At 40.6% G+C, this 17,503-nt stretch overlaps 1 protein-coding gene across 1 annotated transcript in view; it reads left to right on the top strand.

Annotated features, from left to right (window-relative positions):
• SEL1L2 (SEL1L2 adaptor subunit of SYVN1 ubiquitin ligase) overlaps positions 1-17,503 on the top strand; it is a 61,056-nt gene that overhangs the window by 30,572 nt on the left and 12,981 nt on the right. The window contains exons 8-11 of the mRNA XM_024735446.1: positions 6,664-6,732; positions 7,592-7,669; positions 11,431-11,493; positions 16,789-16,875. Of these exons, the coding sequence (XP_024591214.1) occupies positions 6,664-6,732; positions 7,592-7,669; positions 11,431-11,493; positions 16,789-16,875 (297 nt within the window). The remainder of the gene's footprint in view (positions 1-6,663; positions 6,733-7,591; positions 7,670-11,430; positions 11,494-16,788; positions 16,876-17,503) is intronic.

The raw sequence follows: 17,503 nt of genomic DNA on the forward strand, positions 1-17,503 counted from the left end.
AGTTAACACCTCAACCCCACTCGGCTAGATTAGAGGACAGACTGCTTTCAATATAATTAGGTATATTATTAATCATCTTTATACATTTGCAAAGCTCCTTTCAATCACTTTGCTTAATCTTACCTGATCCCAGTGAGGTTAGAAGATTAATTAACAATCCACATTTATGGTGGAGAAAAAAGCAAATAAACTTGACCTACACAGGATCCTCCTCAGTAAGATGCCAAAGACGTTGGATGAGATCTTGTCGTAATCCTGATTGTGGTTTCAAGGCCCTAGATCCCCACAGATCTGGGGAACTAACTGGGATTCTTTTAAAAGATGATTTTGCAGCCCTTGTCATTTTATACAAGCCATGTGCTCACTGTCTCAAAGGAACACACACTCTATTTCAACATAGTCCCAATGGCTAAGCAATAGAAATAACTACTTTGTATGGCAGTTACATAAAAGACTGATCTGTTATTACTTTCTGTTTCACTTTATATTTTATTTTATGAATGTACCTTTGGTACTATAGTTTGTGTTTTATATGAGGTACTATACTCATTAGGTAAATGTCAAAGTTAATTTTATAAGATGGGATAAAATAGGTAGCAATTGAAATAAGCATATGCATCCCAAGACAGCTCAACTGAAGGTCTTCAGATTTTTAAAAATCTTCACAATAACTAAGGTTTTAGCTTCTTAGATGAGAAGTTCTGGATTCACATGATTCCAACATCAGATTTCAGCCTGCAATGGGTTTCTCCTGTAAACTATAAGATGCATAACTGAGAATTCCCCATTTTCCATAAAGACAAAATTTGATTGTGAAGGTGCCCAAACCATGCCTATATGGAATGCCCACTAAGCTTTGCAGAGTACATAAGATCCCACAAAGCTAAGCATTGGGCTGGCCAAAAAGTTCATTCGGGTTTTTCTGTATGATGGTGTGGAAAAACCCGAACGAATTTTATGGCCAACCCAATACTTCCAGTCAGCTCTAGCCACCATGAACACCAGATGGGAGCTGTAGCTGCCTCTAGGTGAGAATGAGGTGCAATCCCAAGGCTGGCAATAGAAGAGTCTGGTGCTGTAGTGGCAACAGCTAGGCAGTTGGGTATCACCCAGGAGCCCAGTCAGGCTCTACTGTGGGCTCATTCACATTCATTATCTCTGTTTTACAGATGAGAAGCTGAGGCTGGAGAGATGAAGTAAATTGTTTCAAATCTCACAGCTAGGTAGTAAGATTGTTAAGGAGTAAAATTTGAACTCAGGATTTCCACATTCAAAGCCTGTGCTCTTTTCATTAAACTTTGCTTACTCTTGACCTGGGCAAAAAGAAAACACAAATTAAAAAAATGCAGCCATTGAAATCTAGTTTCCTCATTTGTAAAGCAAGAAGAAGGAATGATATAATCACTCAGGTTTCTCCAAATTCTCTGGTGGTATGTTAGGCCCCAATCTTCCCATCTAGACATCTAAAAAGGCTGGTTTAATTCCAGAACCATCCGAGTAGTTGGGCAAGCACAAGCTGGTCCTTCCTGCTTTCCTCAGTCTAATAAATCTGAGGTTGCATGGAGGACTCCAGTCAAGGTATCAAGACTGATTGGCTTATATATCAGTTAGCTTAGGCTGCCATCATAAACCCCATTCCCAAAATTAGGTGGCTTAAAACAACAACCATTTATTTAATTCATGATTTTGGCAGGGCAGTAGTTGTGGCTGGGCTCAGCTGAGTAATTCTTCCGGTCTGGGCCAGGCTCAGCTAATCTTGGCTGGGCTTACTCACACATGTATAGTTAGCTAGAGTTTTGGCCAGGGCTGGCCCATTTATGATGGCCTCATCTGTGACAGCTGAGATGACTGGGTCTCTCTTCATGCTCTCATCCTCCAGCCAGTTGGCCCAAGCTTTTCACATGGCAGTCAAAGGTTCTACAAATACAATAGCAAAAGTCTCTTGAGGCCTAGGGTTGGAACTGCCGAAATCACTTCTGCCATATTCTTTTGGCCAAAGTAAGTCATGAGGCCTGCCAGCATTGAAGGAGTAGGAAAAAGAATTTCTCCTTTTAATAGGCAGAACTGCAAAGTATTCTGGCCGTGTTTGCAACTTGCCACAGCTTAGCTGCATCAAAATCAACTTGGAAGAGCATGGAGATGCAGAGGGGAGAGAGAAGATTAAAGGATAAAGCCAATTTCTGAAAGGCTGTTGCTGCAGCTCTTCCCATGTCTAGCTTCTCATCCTTCAAGTCTTACTGCATCAGAGAGGGCTTTCTTGATCAACTCTTGCTTTTTTTTTTTGCGGTACGTGGGCCTCTCACTGTTGTGGCCTCTCCCGTTGCGGAGCACAGGCTCTGGACACACAGGCTCAGTGGCCATGGCTCACAGGCCTAGCTGCTCTGCGGCATGTGGGATCTTCCCGGACCGGGGCACGAGCCCATGTCCCCTGCATCGGCAGGTGGACTCTCAACCACTGTGCCACCAGGGAAGCCCAACTCTACTTTTTTATCACTTATCCTATCATGCTGTGTTTATTTTTCTCTAGCCCCTCTCACTCCTTGTACTATACTGATCTTGACTTGTTTGCTGTCTCCCCACGATGGAATGTAAATTCTTATCTATCTTTCTCATTACTGTGTGTCTTGTACTCAGATTAGCACCTTGTACATATTAGGTACTTAGTAAATATTTACTGAATAAATGAGTAAATGAGTGAATGAATGAATGACAGCATCCTAAGAATTAGACATTTTCCCCAGCCTAAGAACCACCACTTGAATCAGTATGCTAATGTTTTAGTCCACCAAAGAAAATTAGTAGTGTAAGGCTCTTTATAAATATAAGTGATGCCCAGTACTGCCCAGCAAATTAAACATCAGAATACCTGGAAATGACTAGCTTGCCTCTTTCCCCCCTCCTCATTGTTTGATTGAATTAATTTCTCTTATGAGTTGTCACCACAGGCAACATTTTCACCTTCCCCTCCCCACTACCAAATTCTTAATTATTGAAAAGTATTGTATATGCAATTCTTGATTACATTGTCTTGAATTTGTACACATATATTTTAATGTCATTTGCATTTCTAAATATATACAGGCTCAGAATTAATTGGATTAGGAAAGCTGGGTGTTTTGGTGCGTATTATTAAAGTGGATAATGCATAATTAAATTAAACCTAGTGGAAGAATAATATCAAGTATGTAAAAGCAACAGCTTTGTCCACCCTGCCACCTATTAAAAAGAACAGAGCTAATACTATCCCCTTTAAGAGTGGCTTATAGAACCTGTGATAAAAGAAGATTCACAAATGTTTTTAGAACAATACATTTTCTTGGCATTTCATTCTAAAGGAAATGTTATAAACTGATTAAACTAGGGACTTTCTTAGAACCAACAAAAAAATCATGTCTATTTTTATTTTAAAAAGAGATGTGCATTCAAATAATGAAACTTCACTTAGCATAATGCCTGAGACATATTATAGTTCATCCTATCTAAGACACCATCAATTATAAGATACATTATGTTCTACTGAGGAAGAGAAAACACTCCCAATATAAATTATATTATGCCATTGATAGTAAGAAATGTCCTGATTAAAATGGGAGAGGAGTTGGGTGCTGTACATCTTAGAATCAGTAAAATATGATGGTGGGTGCTCAGTAAATATTTGAAGAATGGATGGATGGATGGATCGTGTCTTAGTCTGTTTGAGCTGTTATAACAAAAATACCACAGACTGGGTGGCTTATAAACAATGAAAGTTTATTTCTCACTGTTTTGGAGGCTGGAAGTCTGACCTCAGGGTACCAGCATGATTGGGTGAGGGCCCTCTTGCAATGCAGGCTTCTCCTTGTATCCTCACATAACAGAAGGGGCAGGCTAGCTCTCTGGGGCCTCTTTCAAGGGCACTAATCCCATTCATGAGGGCTCTGCCAGTCACCTCTTAAAGACCCCACTTCCTAATACAATTACTTTGGGCATTAGGTTTTCAACATATGAATTTGGGGGGAACACAAATATGCAGACCATAGCAGATGGATAGATGAATGGATGGATGGATGGATACTTGACTCTTTGAGAGCAAGAACTCAGGTTTGCCCATGCATAGCCATCAAAGTAGCTTGCATGGTTTTTTCACATAGTGTTTAATAAATGTTTTTGCGATTGAAACAATAGCATTAAAGGCAGGTTAACGTAAAGATAGAGAAAAGAGAGCTGAGATGCCAAGTAAGCCAGGAAAGAGGAAGGGGAAATGAGAGAGAGCCTCAGTTCCTTTGGTCTTTACAAGATCATTATACTGAAGGATGGGGAAAACTCCAGGATTCTTATTTGCTTCTGGGGAATAGACGATTCTCTTTTAACAGTTCAAATCTAGAGTCCCAGAATGTAACTTTTTCCCCAGAGCTCTCTATTGCCAAATATTTGAGCCCAAATTCTGAAACTGGACTTTGAAAATGATTTCATAGAATCATAATGCTAGAGCTGGAAGAGACCATAAAAATTAAAATCCAGTCCCCTTGTTTTAGAGATTGACAAATTTATCTTTTCATTCAGTCATTTATTCTTTCATTCCAGAAATATTTTCTGAGTGCCTAACATACAGTAGACACTGTGCTAAGATACAGAGAATTCAACATTGGGGGAGACAAAAAATTAAGCAGACAGGTCAATGGATGCATGCCATGATAGGGAAGGACAGGGTTCCCAGAAGCACAGAGGAAGAGAACATGAATGAAGAAACCAAAGCCTGGAGCAAATTTGTACTATGACTTGCACAAATTATAGTTACTGACGGATATATTCGGGTCTTGGTTCAGTAGAGATATTCATAAGAAATACGATTATTTCTTATACGGATGTGTTCTGATAGGTAAATCATACGTTTAGTCATACCTTTGATTTATTTACCAATATGTAATTGGTAAATCATACATTGCTACAATTTTCTCCTATCCAATTGACACCTACGTTATTCCAGACATTTTAGACAGCATTTGTTTCAAGACTACTTCATGCTCATAAATCTCCAATGGCTTCTATTTTTTACCAAATAAAATGAAAGTCCTTAGCCTGGTATTCAAGACTGTTTATAATATGGCCCCATCACATTTTGGCTAGTCCTAGCTTTTGGATGCTCTACTTCATGTGTACCGAAGTAACTACTATTTCCTGGACACACCTTGGACACTCCCATCTCCATTCTTTGTTCATGTTATTCCCTCAGCCTATGATGCCTTCTGCACAGTGAATCCTTTATCTTTTGTACGACCTTTATCATTTAAGCCCTCCTTCTTTAAACCATGAAGGCAGAGTGCCAAGGACATGGGAATTGGATTCAGGCTGCTGGCGGGTTGCCAGTACCAACTGCATGAATCTGAGTGTCACTAAATAGGCGCAGATATTAATAATAGCTTCCTTACAGTGCTGTTGTGAAAACTGAGTAAGAAAAAGCTTGTAAAACACTTAACATAGAGCTGCATACAATTTCTATTATTCTAAACCCATCTAATTCTTTTCAGTGTTCCTTTTATGTCACCTATCACTTATTGTCTTACTGCTATTTACATCTACTCCTTTTTCTCAACAGTATTGTTCGGGAGCAAATGTAGGGACAGGGTTTTTTGCTCATCTATGAATCACCTATAATACCTGCCATACTACCATATGTTTCAACCAAGTTCTTGAAAAGATAAATGAAGAATAGAAAAGGTGGATGGATGAATGGATGCATGATGTGATGAGGTCCAGGATGGTAGCGTTTGTATTTACTTCATGTCCACAAGGCAGACCGACTTTAGTAACAAGTGTGTGGTTCTCACATAAGTTGGCAATATTTCTAGAGCAAATTTATGTATAAAAGAACTACCTGCATTTCTTCCTTGAACATTCTCTTCTCTTTGGGAAGGAGTGGATCCTTGCACATCAATCTAGTCAAGGCTTTTTAAAGAGAGAAGAGTTGTGTCCTAATAAGACACTTTGGCGAGTGTCTTTATTTCTCATTCCTGGGGCTTATTTCTTTTATTTCTCCATGTGGTCTCTGAGGAGAACTGATGGAAGGTCACGATGAGGCCTAAGGAATGAGGCAGCAAGAGACAGGTCAGCTCCCATGCGTTCTAGACTGAGCATTTCATTTAACATTATGACCCAGAGAGAATCAAAGGCTTTGCTGGCCCCCTTCAGTTTGATTTAGAAAGAATTGGTCTGAAGTTCACCTCTGCGGAAAGTCCTGGGCTCAGCAGGCAGCCAGCTGTGTCTAGTCCTACTCCCTCTGCCTCATAAACATTAGGATGCTGTATATCCAATTCTGCCAATTACACAAACTGTCTTATGCAATAAGTACATACTGACAACATACAAGTGTACTTTTTTAAAATAATGGAGTATTTAGTTCTGCAGCTGGGCTTTATCTGTCCTCCACAAAGCCACATGCCTATCATGCCTTTCCAAATGTGAGAAACAAGCCCTAACATTCTAAAATTATATAGATGAAATATATATATTTATCTCCCACTCTTCAGGTTTGTGATTGAAATAGCATTTGGAGTAGTGCTTTAAACAAAGTGGGCATTTCGTAGATAGTTTTTAATGCATGTTGAATGAAATAAAATTTAGTTCAAAAGCTATTTTGTGTGATATGTTCATTACTGTCAATAATGTTGTTCCTTTTCTCTCCAGAAAGCATTATACTACTTCTTAAAGGCAGCAAAAGCTGGGAATGCAAATGCCATGGCATTTATAGGACAGGTACAAGCTTCATCTTGACCAATATTTTTCATTTCTTAAAACCTAATACTACCAGCTAATTGAACCCAGTGTAGGGTGACAGGGCTGCACACCTCCTTCATGGAAGCAGCTAAGCGGGTCATTCGGCTACAAGCTGAGAGTAGCATTCTTGATGTGACAGTTTGGGAAGAAGCCCCATACAATAGTGGTCTTTAGCCAGGGCACCAAAAGCTGTCTTGAAAGTGAATGTGGCCCAGGGATCCTGGCTGAGTGTAGCTCAGAGCCCCTCTGTTGAGCCCTTGGCGGGTAACAGGAGATCTGGGCTAGATTGGGACAGGCCTCGACCCATCGAGGTACCTCCTTCCTCCATCCCTGGAATGAGAACCAGCTCCAGACTGACCGAAACCCAGCTCCTCCCTGACTGATGGGAGGAGCTGTTGTGGAGTGTCCCTCTGGAGAGTCATCTTCTTCTCTCCTTCAAAGACCACTCACACTCCTGTGTGCTGTCCTTGGCTCCCCGCAGCCAGTCTGCATCAGTAACCATGGGGACAAGTGCCCTGCTTCCAGAGGGCTACATACAGTAAATTTAGATGCAAGGAAACATGAAAAAACACAGATAGGATCCTTTTTTTTTGCCCTTGGGCAAGGGCACTCCAGAATGTATGTAATAGATTGTATCCTTAGTTTTTCCAGTTATAAAAATTGAGGTGAAATTCAAATAACATAAAATTAACCATTTAAAAGTGTACACTTCAGTGGCCTTTACTACATTCACAGTGTTGTACAACCATCACCTCTATGTAGTTCTCAAAGATTTTCATCACCCTCAAATTCCTTAGTTTTTACATCTTTTCATTTATTTTATTTTATTTTTTTGTAGATGTATTTAAAAGGGAATGTTGCAGCACCACAAAATAATGCTACCGCTTTCAAATACTTTTCTATGGCAGCTAATAAGGTATGTATTCAGCCCATTTCTGTAAAAAACACTTGCCTTTTATTACATGCAGACTGGTGCTGAAGAGTTAAGTCCAAAGCCCCATGCCAGACTAATGGGCCTGGGAGGCGTTTAGGGTCCCGGGGAAGAAAAATATCGTTGACAATAAAATATGGGGTGGGAGTAGGCAGAGACACGTCTCACCTACTTGGTAAATGGAAAATGGCAGTGCCTTGTGCTGTCCTAGCTGGAAGCCAGACAGAAGCTCAGCTCTCCCCTCCACCATGCGGTAGATGAGGCCATCTAGCTCAGGAAACAGGAAACAAAAATGAGGACCGAGGAAGGGAAAACTCAGTCAGTAACTGCAGTAAGTTGAGTACAAAGACAACCAAGAAATGCCCAGTTTTTTCTCCCTTGATCTTACCCAAAGGCTCTGGCTCAGGCAGAAGGTTGTCGGGCAGCCAGGACAATATGATTGAGAGCATGGCGCTGGAGACAGAATCCCTGGTTTGAATGCCAACTTACTAGCTGTGTGACCATGGACAAGTTACTTAACCTCTCTGTGCCTCAATTTTCCTATCTATAAAGTGAGAACATAGGAAAATTTGCCTCATATTATTGTTGTCAGGATTTAATGGATTAATAGTTATATGCCTCATATTGTAAAGTACCTAAAGCAGTGCCTGGCAAATAGTAAGTGTTGTGTGTCAGCTATTATCTTTCCAAGTCTGGGGCCAGTAAGGTAGAATGAAGTTCAAAGCATATCCGAGGCAGAATGGATTGGATCTGTGAGGAAATATAGAAATTGTGTAGTGTGGCTCCTGCCGCTGAAGTTCTTGCCTTGGTTCCTAAGATCAGTGAGGCTGGTATCTGTCAGGTGAAATTTAGCAGACTCCCCTAAACCCCTGTAGTGCATAACGTCCTCATGATAACACTCACCAACCTAACGTTGGAGAACAGCCTTGGTAAACTTTCTAATCCTGCACGGTAGGAAGCATTTTGTTGTCTTCCACTGTCTTACAGCAACACAGGCAGTAGAGATGTGCTCAAATGGAGAATATTTTCAACTGTTCTCGGTTTTCAAAAGCCCACACGCTGCTTCAGGAGCCTATTTATAAATGACTAGCACCTCGGAGCTGCTGCTATTGTGGTTTAAATTACTGAGAAGGCTGGTACTCGGCTCCTCTCCTCTCCCTTGTAATTTATATGAAATTGTTGCTCAGCGAGACAGTCATCCAGAGTACCATTAGATTAGGATGACAAGGAGAGCAGACTGAAAAAGAGGTGGTATAATGTAACAGAGGAAGATCTCATGTGACTGGGCAGATAATGCTGATTTGTCAGTGCAAAGGAATAATGCCAGGGAGCTCAGTGTGTAAATTAACCCAGCTCCCCCAAGCTATTCAAGGGCTGTGTAACCAGTAGTGATCTGAGCTACTCGTGTTCCAAACCTGAGCTCCCTTCCTTTATGGTCATTATTATGAATGGCATCAGGTGGACATAGCCATGTAATCCTTTACCATCTCCTGGACAGTTTATTAGACTCCTCACTTGGGGTCACTATCAAAGTAAAGAGTTTCTGCCTCCCACTCTTGCACACCCATACTCTTCTTTTACAACTATTTTTTAAACTGTTGCTTTTTAAATTTGTTTTTAAGTCATATCAGTACCAGGATGCAAAGCTATAGACTCTATGACTTCTTGTGTCTTACTCAGAAACATGAACAGTTATCCTGTGTTGGGCCCAAGTTGGACCATATTCTTCTGGTTTCCTCTCTCACACCTCTGAACACATCAGGCCCATCCCCATCTTCACACTTCTGTCATTCCCCCCTTCCCAGAATCCCCCATTCTGAATACCCATCCCCCAGAGCAGAGCTCGATCCTCTCTCCCACCACAAAGCCACCCCTACTCCCTTAAACACATCTTTTCCCTCTTCTGAACTTGCCCTGTGTTCACTCTGTGTACTGCTAGACACTTTACTGCTTCTACCCTGTGCCTTCTCTCCTACTGTCTGAAGGTCATGTCTCTTCACCTAGAGGAGGCCAACGGTCTTAGTGCCTTGTAGGGGTTCATCAAATATTTGCCAAATGTGACCATCTGGTCCCTAAGTTCACGTCAGTTAACCTGAGCAAGAGCATTGAGCCCTAAGGCAGAAGTTATGTATGGGGTAGGAGTGGTGGTGCCTGCATATATGTTTTGTTTGGCTCAGAAAGAGTTTTAAAAATTAGGAAATTTCATATCAAAATCTGGATGTCCAGCTTTTCTTGGAAAATGAGAAGAGCTGTCCACGTGAGGCGGCCTTTCCACATGATGACAGCTGGCTGCAGCAGAGAGCCGGGGAGGTGCTGCTGCCTTTGGACAGGGCAGGTGCTCTCTGGTTTGCCTCAGTCTCCACCACTCCCCCATCACCGGGCTTAATGTACTTCTTACATTACTTGCATGGCTCTGGAGGTATCTGAGTTGGCCTCTCCTGAGTTGAACATTCTAAACAGGTACTCTGGGCCTTAAACAGTTGGTGAGTCATCCAATGAGACCCCGGTTTCCCAAGGATTCTCTTAGAGAAAGAAAGAAATGTGTCCCTAGTATTCTAACCTTTCTCCTCCTTCTCCCTTCCTCTTTCCTTCCTCTCATTTCCCTTCCCTCCCATTTTTTTCTCAACATCTAAATGAAGATAGTTAAAAGGAAACAGACTCACTAGACTTTACCACATGGATCACACCAGGCCTTACTATCCCCAGAGCAGACTATCCTAAAACTCCTGGAACCACAGGTAGTAGTCAGGGGAGAAGAGGGAAGAGGATAGTAGACATATACCAGCTGTTTTAAATACAGGTGGACCGTCCTCAAGAATTCTTACAAAAGCTGGCCCTTTGACATGCATAGGCTCCAAGTCTGGAGTCTTGAAATAGTTGTTGAACTATGCCTTCTCTAGTTATGTGCTATTCATGTATCACCGAGGAATATTCTGGTTGCATCAGCAATAATTACATTTCAATTCTTAAATTATTAAAACTAATTACAAATAAATACAAGTGGTAAAGAGAAATTTGGAGAGTTTTCTATCAGAACTTAAGTCCCTGAGGAAATACTATAAACCTTACAAGCAGTAACAGTGCTTTACCATCCATAATAGCTAGATTGAAATTCATAGAGTCTCCAAATGTTATTTGGCCATATATGTCAACCTCCTTTGACCAAAGCAGGTAACAAGTGTCTAGATAGACTTCTCCCTTCTGAAAAACTCCTACACATCCTTTAAGACCCAGCTCAAATGTCAACAACTCCGACAACTCAATCTGCTCAGTCCCTAGTCTCACCCACCATCACCTAGCCTCCCTCTTCTAGGTGCCCACAACACTCTTTATCTGTTTCTACTATAGGACTTACCACATTTGACATGATTAAGAGGTCCTACCTAGTGGCTCAGAGCCCAGGAGTCTATAAGGCAGGGATCACGGTTTATTGATCTTTTGACTTTCATCTCCTACCTCTGCCCAATGCCTGTTACGGAGTCACACACAAAGCAAGCACTAAATAAATGCTGAATGAAAGACTGGAGGAAAGATTTGACTTTCATCTCCCTCTTTCTAGTCAGAGGTGGGTTATGAAAGTGTGAAAGGAGAAACTAGAGAGGGTCAGAATAACACCAACTGCCTGATTCACCTGCCTTAGTTCATCTCCTACCGGCTGCATTTCAAATATTGTGAATGATTTTGCAATACTTTTCCGTATGGTGAATTCTTCTGGGACTTTACTTGGATTTTTAAACCTGTTCCAGGGCAATGCCATTGGTCTTCATGGGCTTGGTCTTCTTTACTTTTATGGGAAAGGAGTTCCTGTGGTAAGTTAAATAATTTTCTTATCTTTTTCAACATTTCTAGCAATTTATTAGGGTGAAATTCATGATCACTGATTAATCTAAAGGAATTAGTCTCTATTACTTGGTTTGCCAAGGTATCATATCTGGTAATAGAGAATAAAATAATTCAGTGAAATATTTGCCAAAGAGACGTAGAACAAGCTTGTGACAAGAATAACAACCCTAATTATATCTTAGAATCACAGATTCTAAGTAACCTTAGAAATCATCTAAGCCGTGAGGATTTTTTTTTCATAGAGAAATTTATCTTCTTACTTTAACTTCTGTCTTTTGAGTGACCTTCCCCCAATATCTAACAAAACCTACTGTCAATGTAGGAAAAGACATAATTTACAATGAAAATAAGATAATTATTTCTTAATAGATCTAATATAATAATGAAATAAAATGTATAATACCTCTGATACTACTTTAATTAGCCTAAATCACATAGGGCACTAACTATGCTCTTAAAAAAAGTGGAAGGCAATTGTTACCATGGAGTTATGCATGTACCTTTGAGTAACAAAGTGTAATTATCTTGCAGAATTATGCAGAAGCACTTAAATACTTTCAGAAAGCTGCAGAAAAGGGATGGCCAAACGCACAGTTTCAGTTAGGCTTCATGTACTACTGTAAGTGCTACACATATGGCTGCTTTACTTAGAATGATAAATGCAAAGTCTGCTCCTTTTTTAAGACAAATCAAAGGATTGGTGTAAGTGGTTTAGACGGAACATTCAGGCAGCAATTTGAGGAGGAATTTGAAGATGACAGGAGGAAAAGGACATTTGGGGGGAGGAGGCAATGAGGTGCAATCAGAAAGCTCACCTTTGAAAATTTTAAGTTTGAAGTGCCTTGTGACACTCAGCGCACAACCCAGAAACAAGTATGAAACTCACAAGAAAGGTAAAACTTGGAGAGAAAGATTTGGGGAGACATCAACATACAGGCATTAGTAAGAGTAACTGAGGTTGCAGAGGGAAAGGAGACAGAGTGTGAGAGGAAGGAGAGTGGGCCATGGTGAGAAATCTGATGATCCTTGGTGCCATATTGAAAAGACGGGCAGAGAAAGAGTGGTCATAAGAAGACTGAAAAAGCATGGCCATTTGATTTGGAATTATAGTATTATCTGGCCCAAGATAGGTGGTGCTCCTTATTTTGGGCCAGATAATACTATAATTCCAAATCAAATAACACAGTCCAATGGCATCAGCTCAATGGTTGCAATATATGCCATTGTTTAATCTATAGTCCTCATTTATCTTTGATCAAGATAAAAAATGATGTAACTATCCTTATTAAATTGATTAATACTTTGCATCACAATTATGGCTAGGACTAATACTGTAGCACTATGCCCAGAAAAATGATTCCATAAAAACATCCGAGTTTCAGATCAAAGTGAAGTGTTAATTCTCAAGTGGTACTAAGTGTTAAGAGTCTTATTCCAAAACAGTGGTTCATATACATTTTGGTTCTTATACATACCTTTGTGAATCTGATGAAATATAAACCTTCCCCTTCAGATATGTGCGTAAGGACACGTGTACACACACACCCCCCAAAAAAATGTTGGATACATTTCAGAAACTTACATTCCCTGAAGCCTATCCATGAATTCCAGGTAAAGAATCCCTTCTTTGAATATTTTCTCAGCTTCAGAAAGATTTGAGAATAATCACAATAGTTTGGTCTTAAAATAACCAAAAGTTGTCCAGGGGCAATGATTCGATGCTCTATTCCTAGTGGGTTTTCTTTTATTTTTGAGAAATTTATTTTCTCCAAATTGGCTCATGTCTACTAGAAGAATATCTAAGATGTATACAGCATTGTTTGATTTTCAGAGCACTGGCATATGGTGCCATATGACTTACCTTGGGGCTTTTGCATAATATACATCAGTTGAATTACATTTTAAACTCATGCGATCTTCTCAACAGTTCTAGAAGGTTTCAACCTCATTAATGGATAGGAACCTCAAATACAGAGATATCCATGATGAGTTGGCTAGTCAGCATGAGATTGAAAAAGAGACTCAGAATGCTTGCTCTGGTACCAGTCCGTTTTCTTTGGGCTATGTTGCCAACCAATATTTTAAATAAATAAATAGCAACAACAATAATAAAATAGTTATTATTTGCTGAGCAGTTCTAAGCATTGAGCTAAAAATAGCTATAAAACCATGAATTTCAAATCAGAATTTTAAATGTGGATTTACGCTGAATGATGATCTTTAACGAACAACATGAACATATTCTTCATCATCTGGTGATTGTCCTAACACTGAGTGTTGCTACTCCATTTTAGTGTTCAAGCTTGCATTAATGCCTGCCATTGTGAAAGCCAAATAATTCCATGGCATCCCACAGCAAGAGAGGTTTCTGGCAGTTCAAATATAAAAACGTAATGAGAGATCTGTGTTCACAGGGCACATAGTGGTTTGAGAAATCTGCTCAATAAATGCTTGTTGTTGATTGAATACTTAGTTTCGAAAATAATATTTAACTTTTCTTCCAGAATACCAATTTAGCAGGAAATGTTATCATAAGTATAAAGAAATCGTTTCCACTCCCAGAAATAAATGGATTAAATTCCCATTTAATGCAGATTTTAATTCCCTAAAAACACTAACCTTAGTGCTAATCTTTAGCAATTAATGAAAATTGGCATGTAAGAATTTCTTGCTGGAAGAATTTTGATAAATTATGAGACTAACTTGAGCTATCAAACAACTCCTTGGAGTTTTAAATTTCATTTTGTACAGCATATTTATGCGAGTAAACCTTTTTTCGCATTAGAAACAGTGAAGCCAAAATGCTGAAAATTATGGAGGCTGACATGAAGCCTCATCATATTAATATTAAATTCAACATCAGTGATTTATTGTCACAAACAACATTATCTGTCATGTTAAACAAATGCTGTTAACTTATACTATGTTGTTTTTATTTGATTTGTGTGTCCATTTTGATTTTTAAATATTTATTGTTGAATAAGGCCTGCAAGTGTGAACAACTTATTTCTAAATTTAGGTTTATATGTTTGAATAATATTATAATAAAATTTTAAATCAAAAAAAAATAAAAAAGCATGGTCAGAGGAATGGGGTGAGGAGGAGGTGACCTTAAGTGGGACAAGGGATAGAACTTTCAAGAAAGAGTAAATGAATGAGTACCCCTTTGAAATTCAGTGAAAGGCCTAGTTCTCACTTTTCAAAAAAAGAAAAAAAAGGAAGAAAGGGCCAAGTATCTGTGGGACTTGTCGATAAGGAGGATTTTGTGAGGTCATTGAACTGGTTGGGATGGAAGCCAGATACAGTGGGCTGAGGTGTAAATGGAAGGTGAGGAAGTAGATGAGTAAAATTATTCTTGGAAGTAGTGTGCCTTTAAATGGAGGAGAGAAGGGCGATAGTAGCATGAGGGGGACCAAGAATCAAGAGGGAGTTGTTTTTAAGATGGTGAGAGACCTGAGTATAATTTTTGGCAGAAAAAAGAGAGCCAGCCAGTGGAGGTGGTTAATGTGTCATGGGAGAGATGAGATAACTGATGAAGAGGTTCTGGGAATATTTAGGTGGCATTTCTGATCTAATCTGACCAGTGGCAAATCTGAAAGTATCTGATCAGGTCCAGGTAGGTGGGGGTCTCATTAGCTTTGATGAAGAGGAGGGATTTCTCACCCTCAAAGACTGGAGAGACGGTGGAATAGATGGTGCAGTTGTAAATCTGGGGAGAGAGGCAAGTGAGGAAAGATAATGTGAGGGTTCCCTCCATGAGCTCAGAGGTACAAAGTCATCTTCTGAGAGCGAAGGTAGAGTGGTTGGGGTAGGTGGTCTCAGAAAGCCGTGAAGGTTTGTAATAATCTTTGTGGGAACTGAGAGAGAGAGAGTGGCCAAGACACGTGTCAGGAGATCTGAGCACACCTGAGTAACCCTGCTGAGTCCTTCCTGTCAGGTGGAGCAAGGGCAGCAGCAGACTGCATCATCAAGAAGACAGGTCTGGTGGCTTCCCTGGTGGTACAGTGGTTGAGAGTCCGCTTGCCGATGCAGGGGACACGGGTTCCTGCCGCGAAGCGTCTGGGCCCGTGAGCCATGGCCGCTGAGCCTGCACATCCGGAGCCTGTGCTCCGCAACGGGAGAGGCCACAACAGTGAGAGGCCCGCGTACCACAAGAAAAAAAAAAAAAAAGACAGGTCTGGCCAAGAGGTCAGCTGGCATTTTCCACAATAGCCCAGGTGGAGGGCCTGTTCTCTACGGTCTTGGGAGGTTGCCTAAGATAGCCTTGTTCTTCTAGTTTATTCCAAATCCCAGGCCCAGGGTCTATCAGATTCCTCAAGCATCTAGAATAAGAGTAATAGTTATGGCTAATGTTTAAGTCTTTACATGTATTTACTCATTTAGTCCTCTCAACACATCTAGGGGGTAGCCCACCATTTCTAGAGGAGCAAACTGAGCCATATCAAAGTCAAACATCTTACACAAGATCACACACTTGGTGGAGCTGGGACTCAAACCCAAGTGACCTGCCTCCAGAGCCTTTGCTCTTAGCAGCAACATGGTACTGCTTCTAAAGGCTAAGAAATGTTAGAGCTGGAAGGCAGTTTCAGAACCACCTAGTGAAAGCCCTTCCTTTTGCAAATGAAGTGCCTATGGGTGCCCAGGTCACAAAAGGAGTAATGGGAGAGCCAGGACAAGAATCCCAGCTGCTGGGAGTAGCTGATTCTCCATCCTAGCTCCAAACGCCTCTCCTTGCTCCAAGCAATGAGCTGAGTCTGAGCTGGGCCTCCTGGAGCTGGGATTTACCGGCTCCAAACTCCATAGTTATGGCTGGGAGGAGCTATACTGGTCTCCTGGTGTGGAAGCATGACAGGGATGGTGACACACATCATGGAGGGCCTTCTGGTCCTCAGAGACTACCACTTGGTCTCCTTTTCATTAATTGCAGTTATACCATATTGAGGAGATGTTTTCATGAGACTAAACAGTCCATCTCCTTCAGTTTTCTGAATGGGTCGAGAACATACATTTCCATATTCTTACTTAAAATCTAACTCAACTTTTTTTCCCCCAAATAGTAGATCTAGAGTAGCTTGACTTTTGGTTGGCTTTTCTCATCCTATTTAAAATAGCAGGAATCACTATGAGCATTACATCCATAGATTATAATGTAAAAAATAATGTAAATAAGGGGTGGCTCAAAATAATTTTAATTTTCAGCTGGCTCTGGAGTATGGAAGGATTATAAACTTGCCTTCAAGTATTTTTACTTGGCATCCCAGAGTGGGCAGCCCCTCGCCCTTTATTACCTGGCCAAGATGTACGCCACAGGAACAGGAGTGTTAAGATCATGCAGAACTGCTGTGGAGGTAAATCACGGGCTATTGTTAAAGCAGTTTTCATTTATCACAGAGAGGAGGTGATACTGTCCTTAGATCGTTGGTGTCTTTGATTTTATAGATATTATCTTGTTTCTTCCAGCTGACAATGTGAACACTGACATTTGCCAGGGAGGAAAAGCAGTGATGTAACTCAGACTGGGAAAGGGAGGAAAAGAAATGATCCCTCCTGTCTTGCATCTGGCTTTTCATCAAGTTCAGAGCTCGCCTCCAAATTAAGTTATGGAGCTCTGTTTCAGCGTTCAGTCAAATCTCCAGGGCAATTTGGCACTTCTAGTAGGATTGGGAGTTGTGACTTGGGACATGAAAGGCTTGATTTAGCCTAGAAAATGTAGCTCACTTCTTCCCAGAAAGCCAGGTCCTTAGGTTTTTCTGATGATTTGGATGACAATTGAGAAAGTGAATTCTTTCAGCCTGGGATAGTGATGCAATTTTCAAAAGAATGCTTTTAGGACCTTAATGTCCTTCATTGATTTATGAAACACTTCCCCTGCACCAATATAAATACCTTCATGTTGCAACCTGACCCCTCTGAAATTCGTTTCAAAACCTGCCAGCTAATAATCTATCTTTAGATTTGCTCCTTTGCCAATTCCTA

The sequence above is a fragment of the Neophocaena asiaeorientalis genome, unplaced genomic scaffold, assembly GCF_003031525.2.
Source record: "Neophocaena asiaeorientalis asiaeorientalis breed wild unplaced genomic scaffold, Neophocaena_asiaeorientalis_V1.1 scaffold64, whole genome shotgun sequence".
Classification (NCBI taxonomy): Eukaryota; Metazoa; Chordata; class Mammalia; order Artiodactyla; family Phocoenidae; genus Neophocaena; species Neophocaena asiaeorientalis.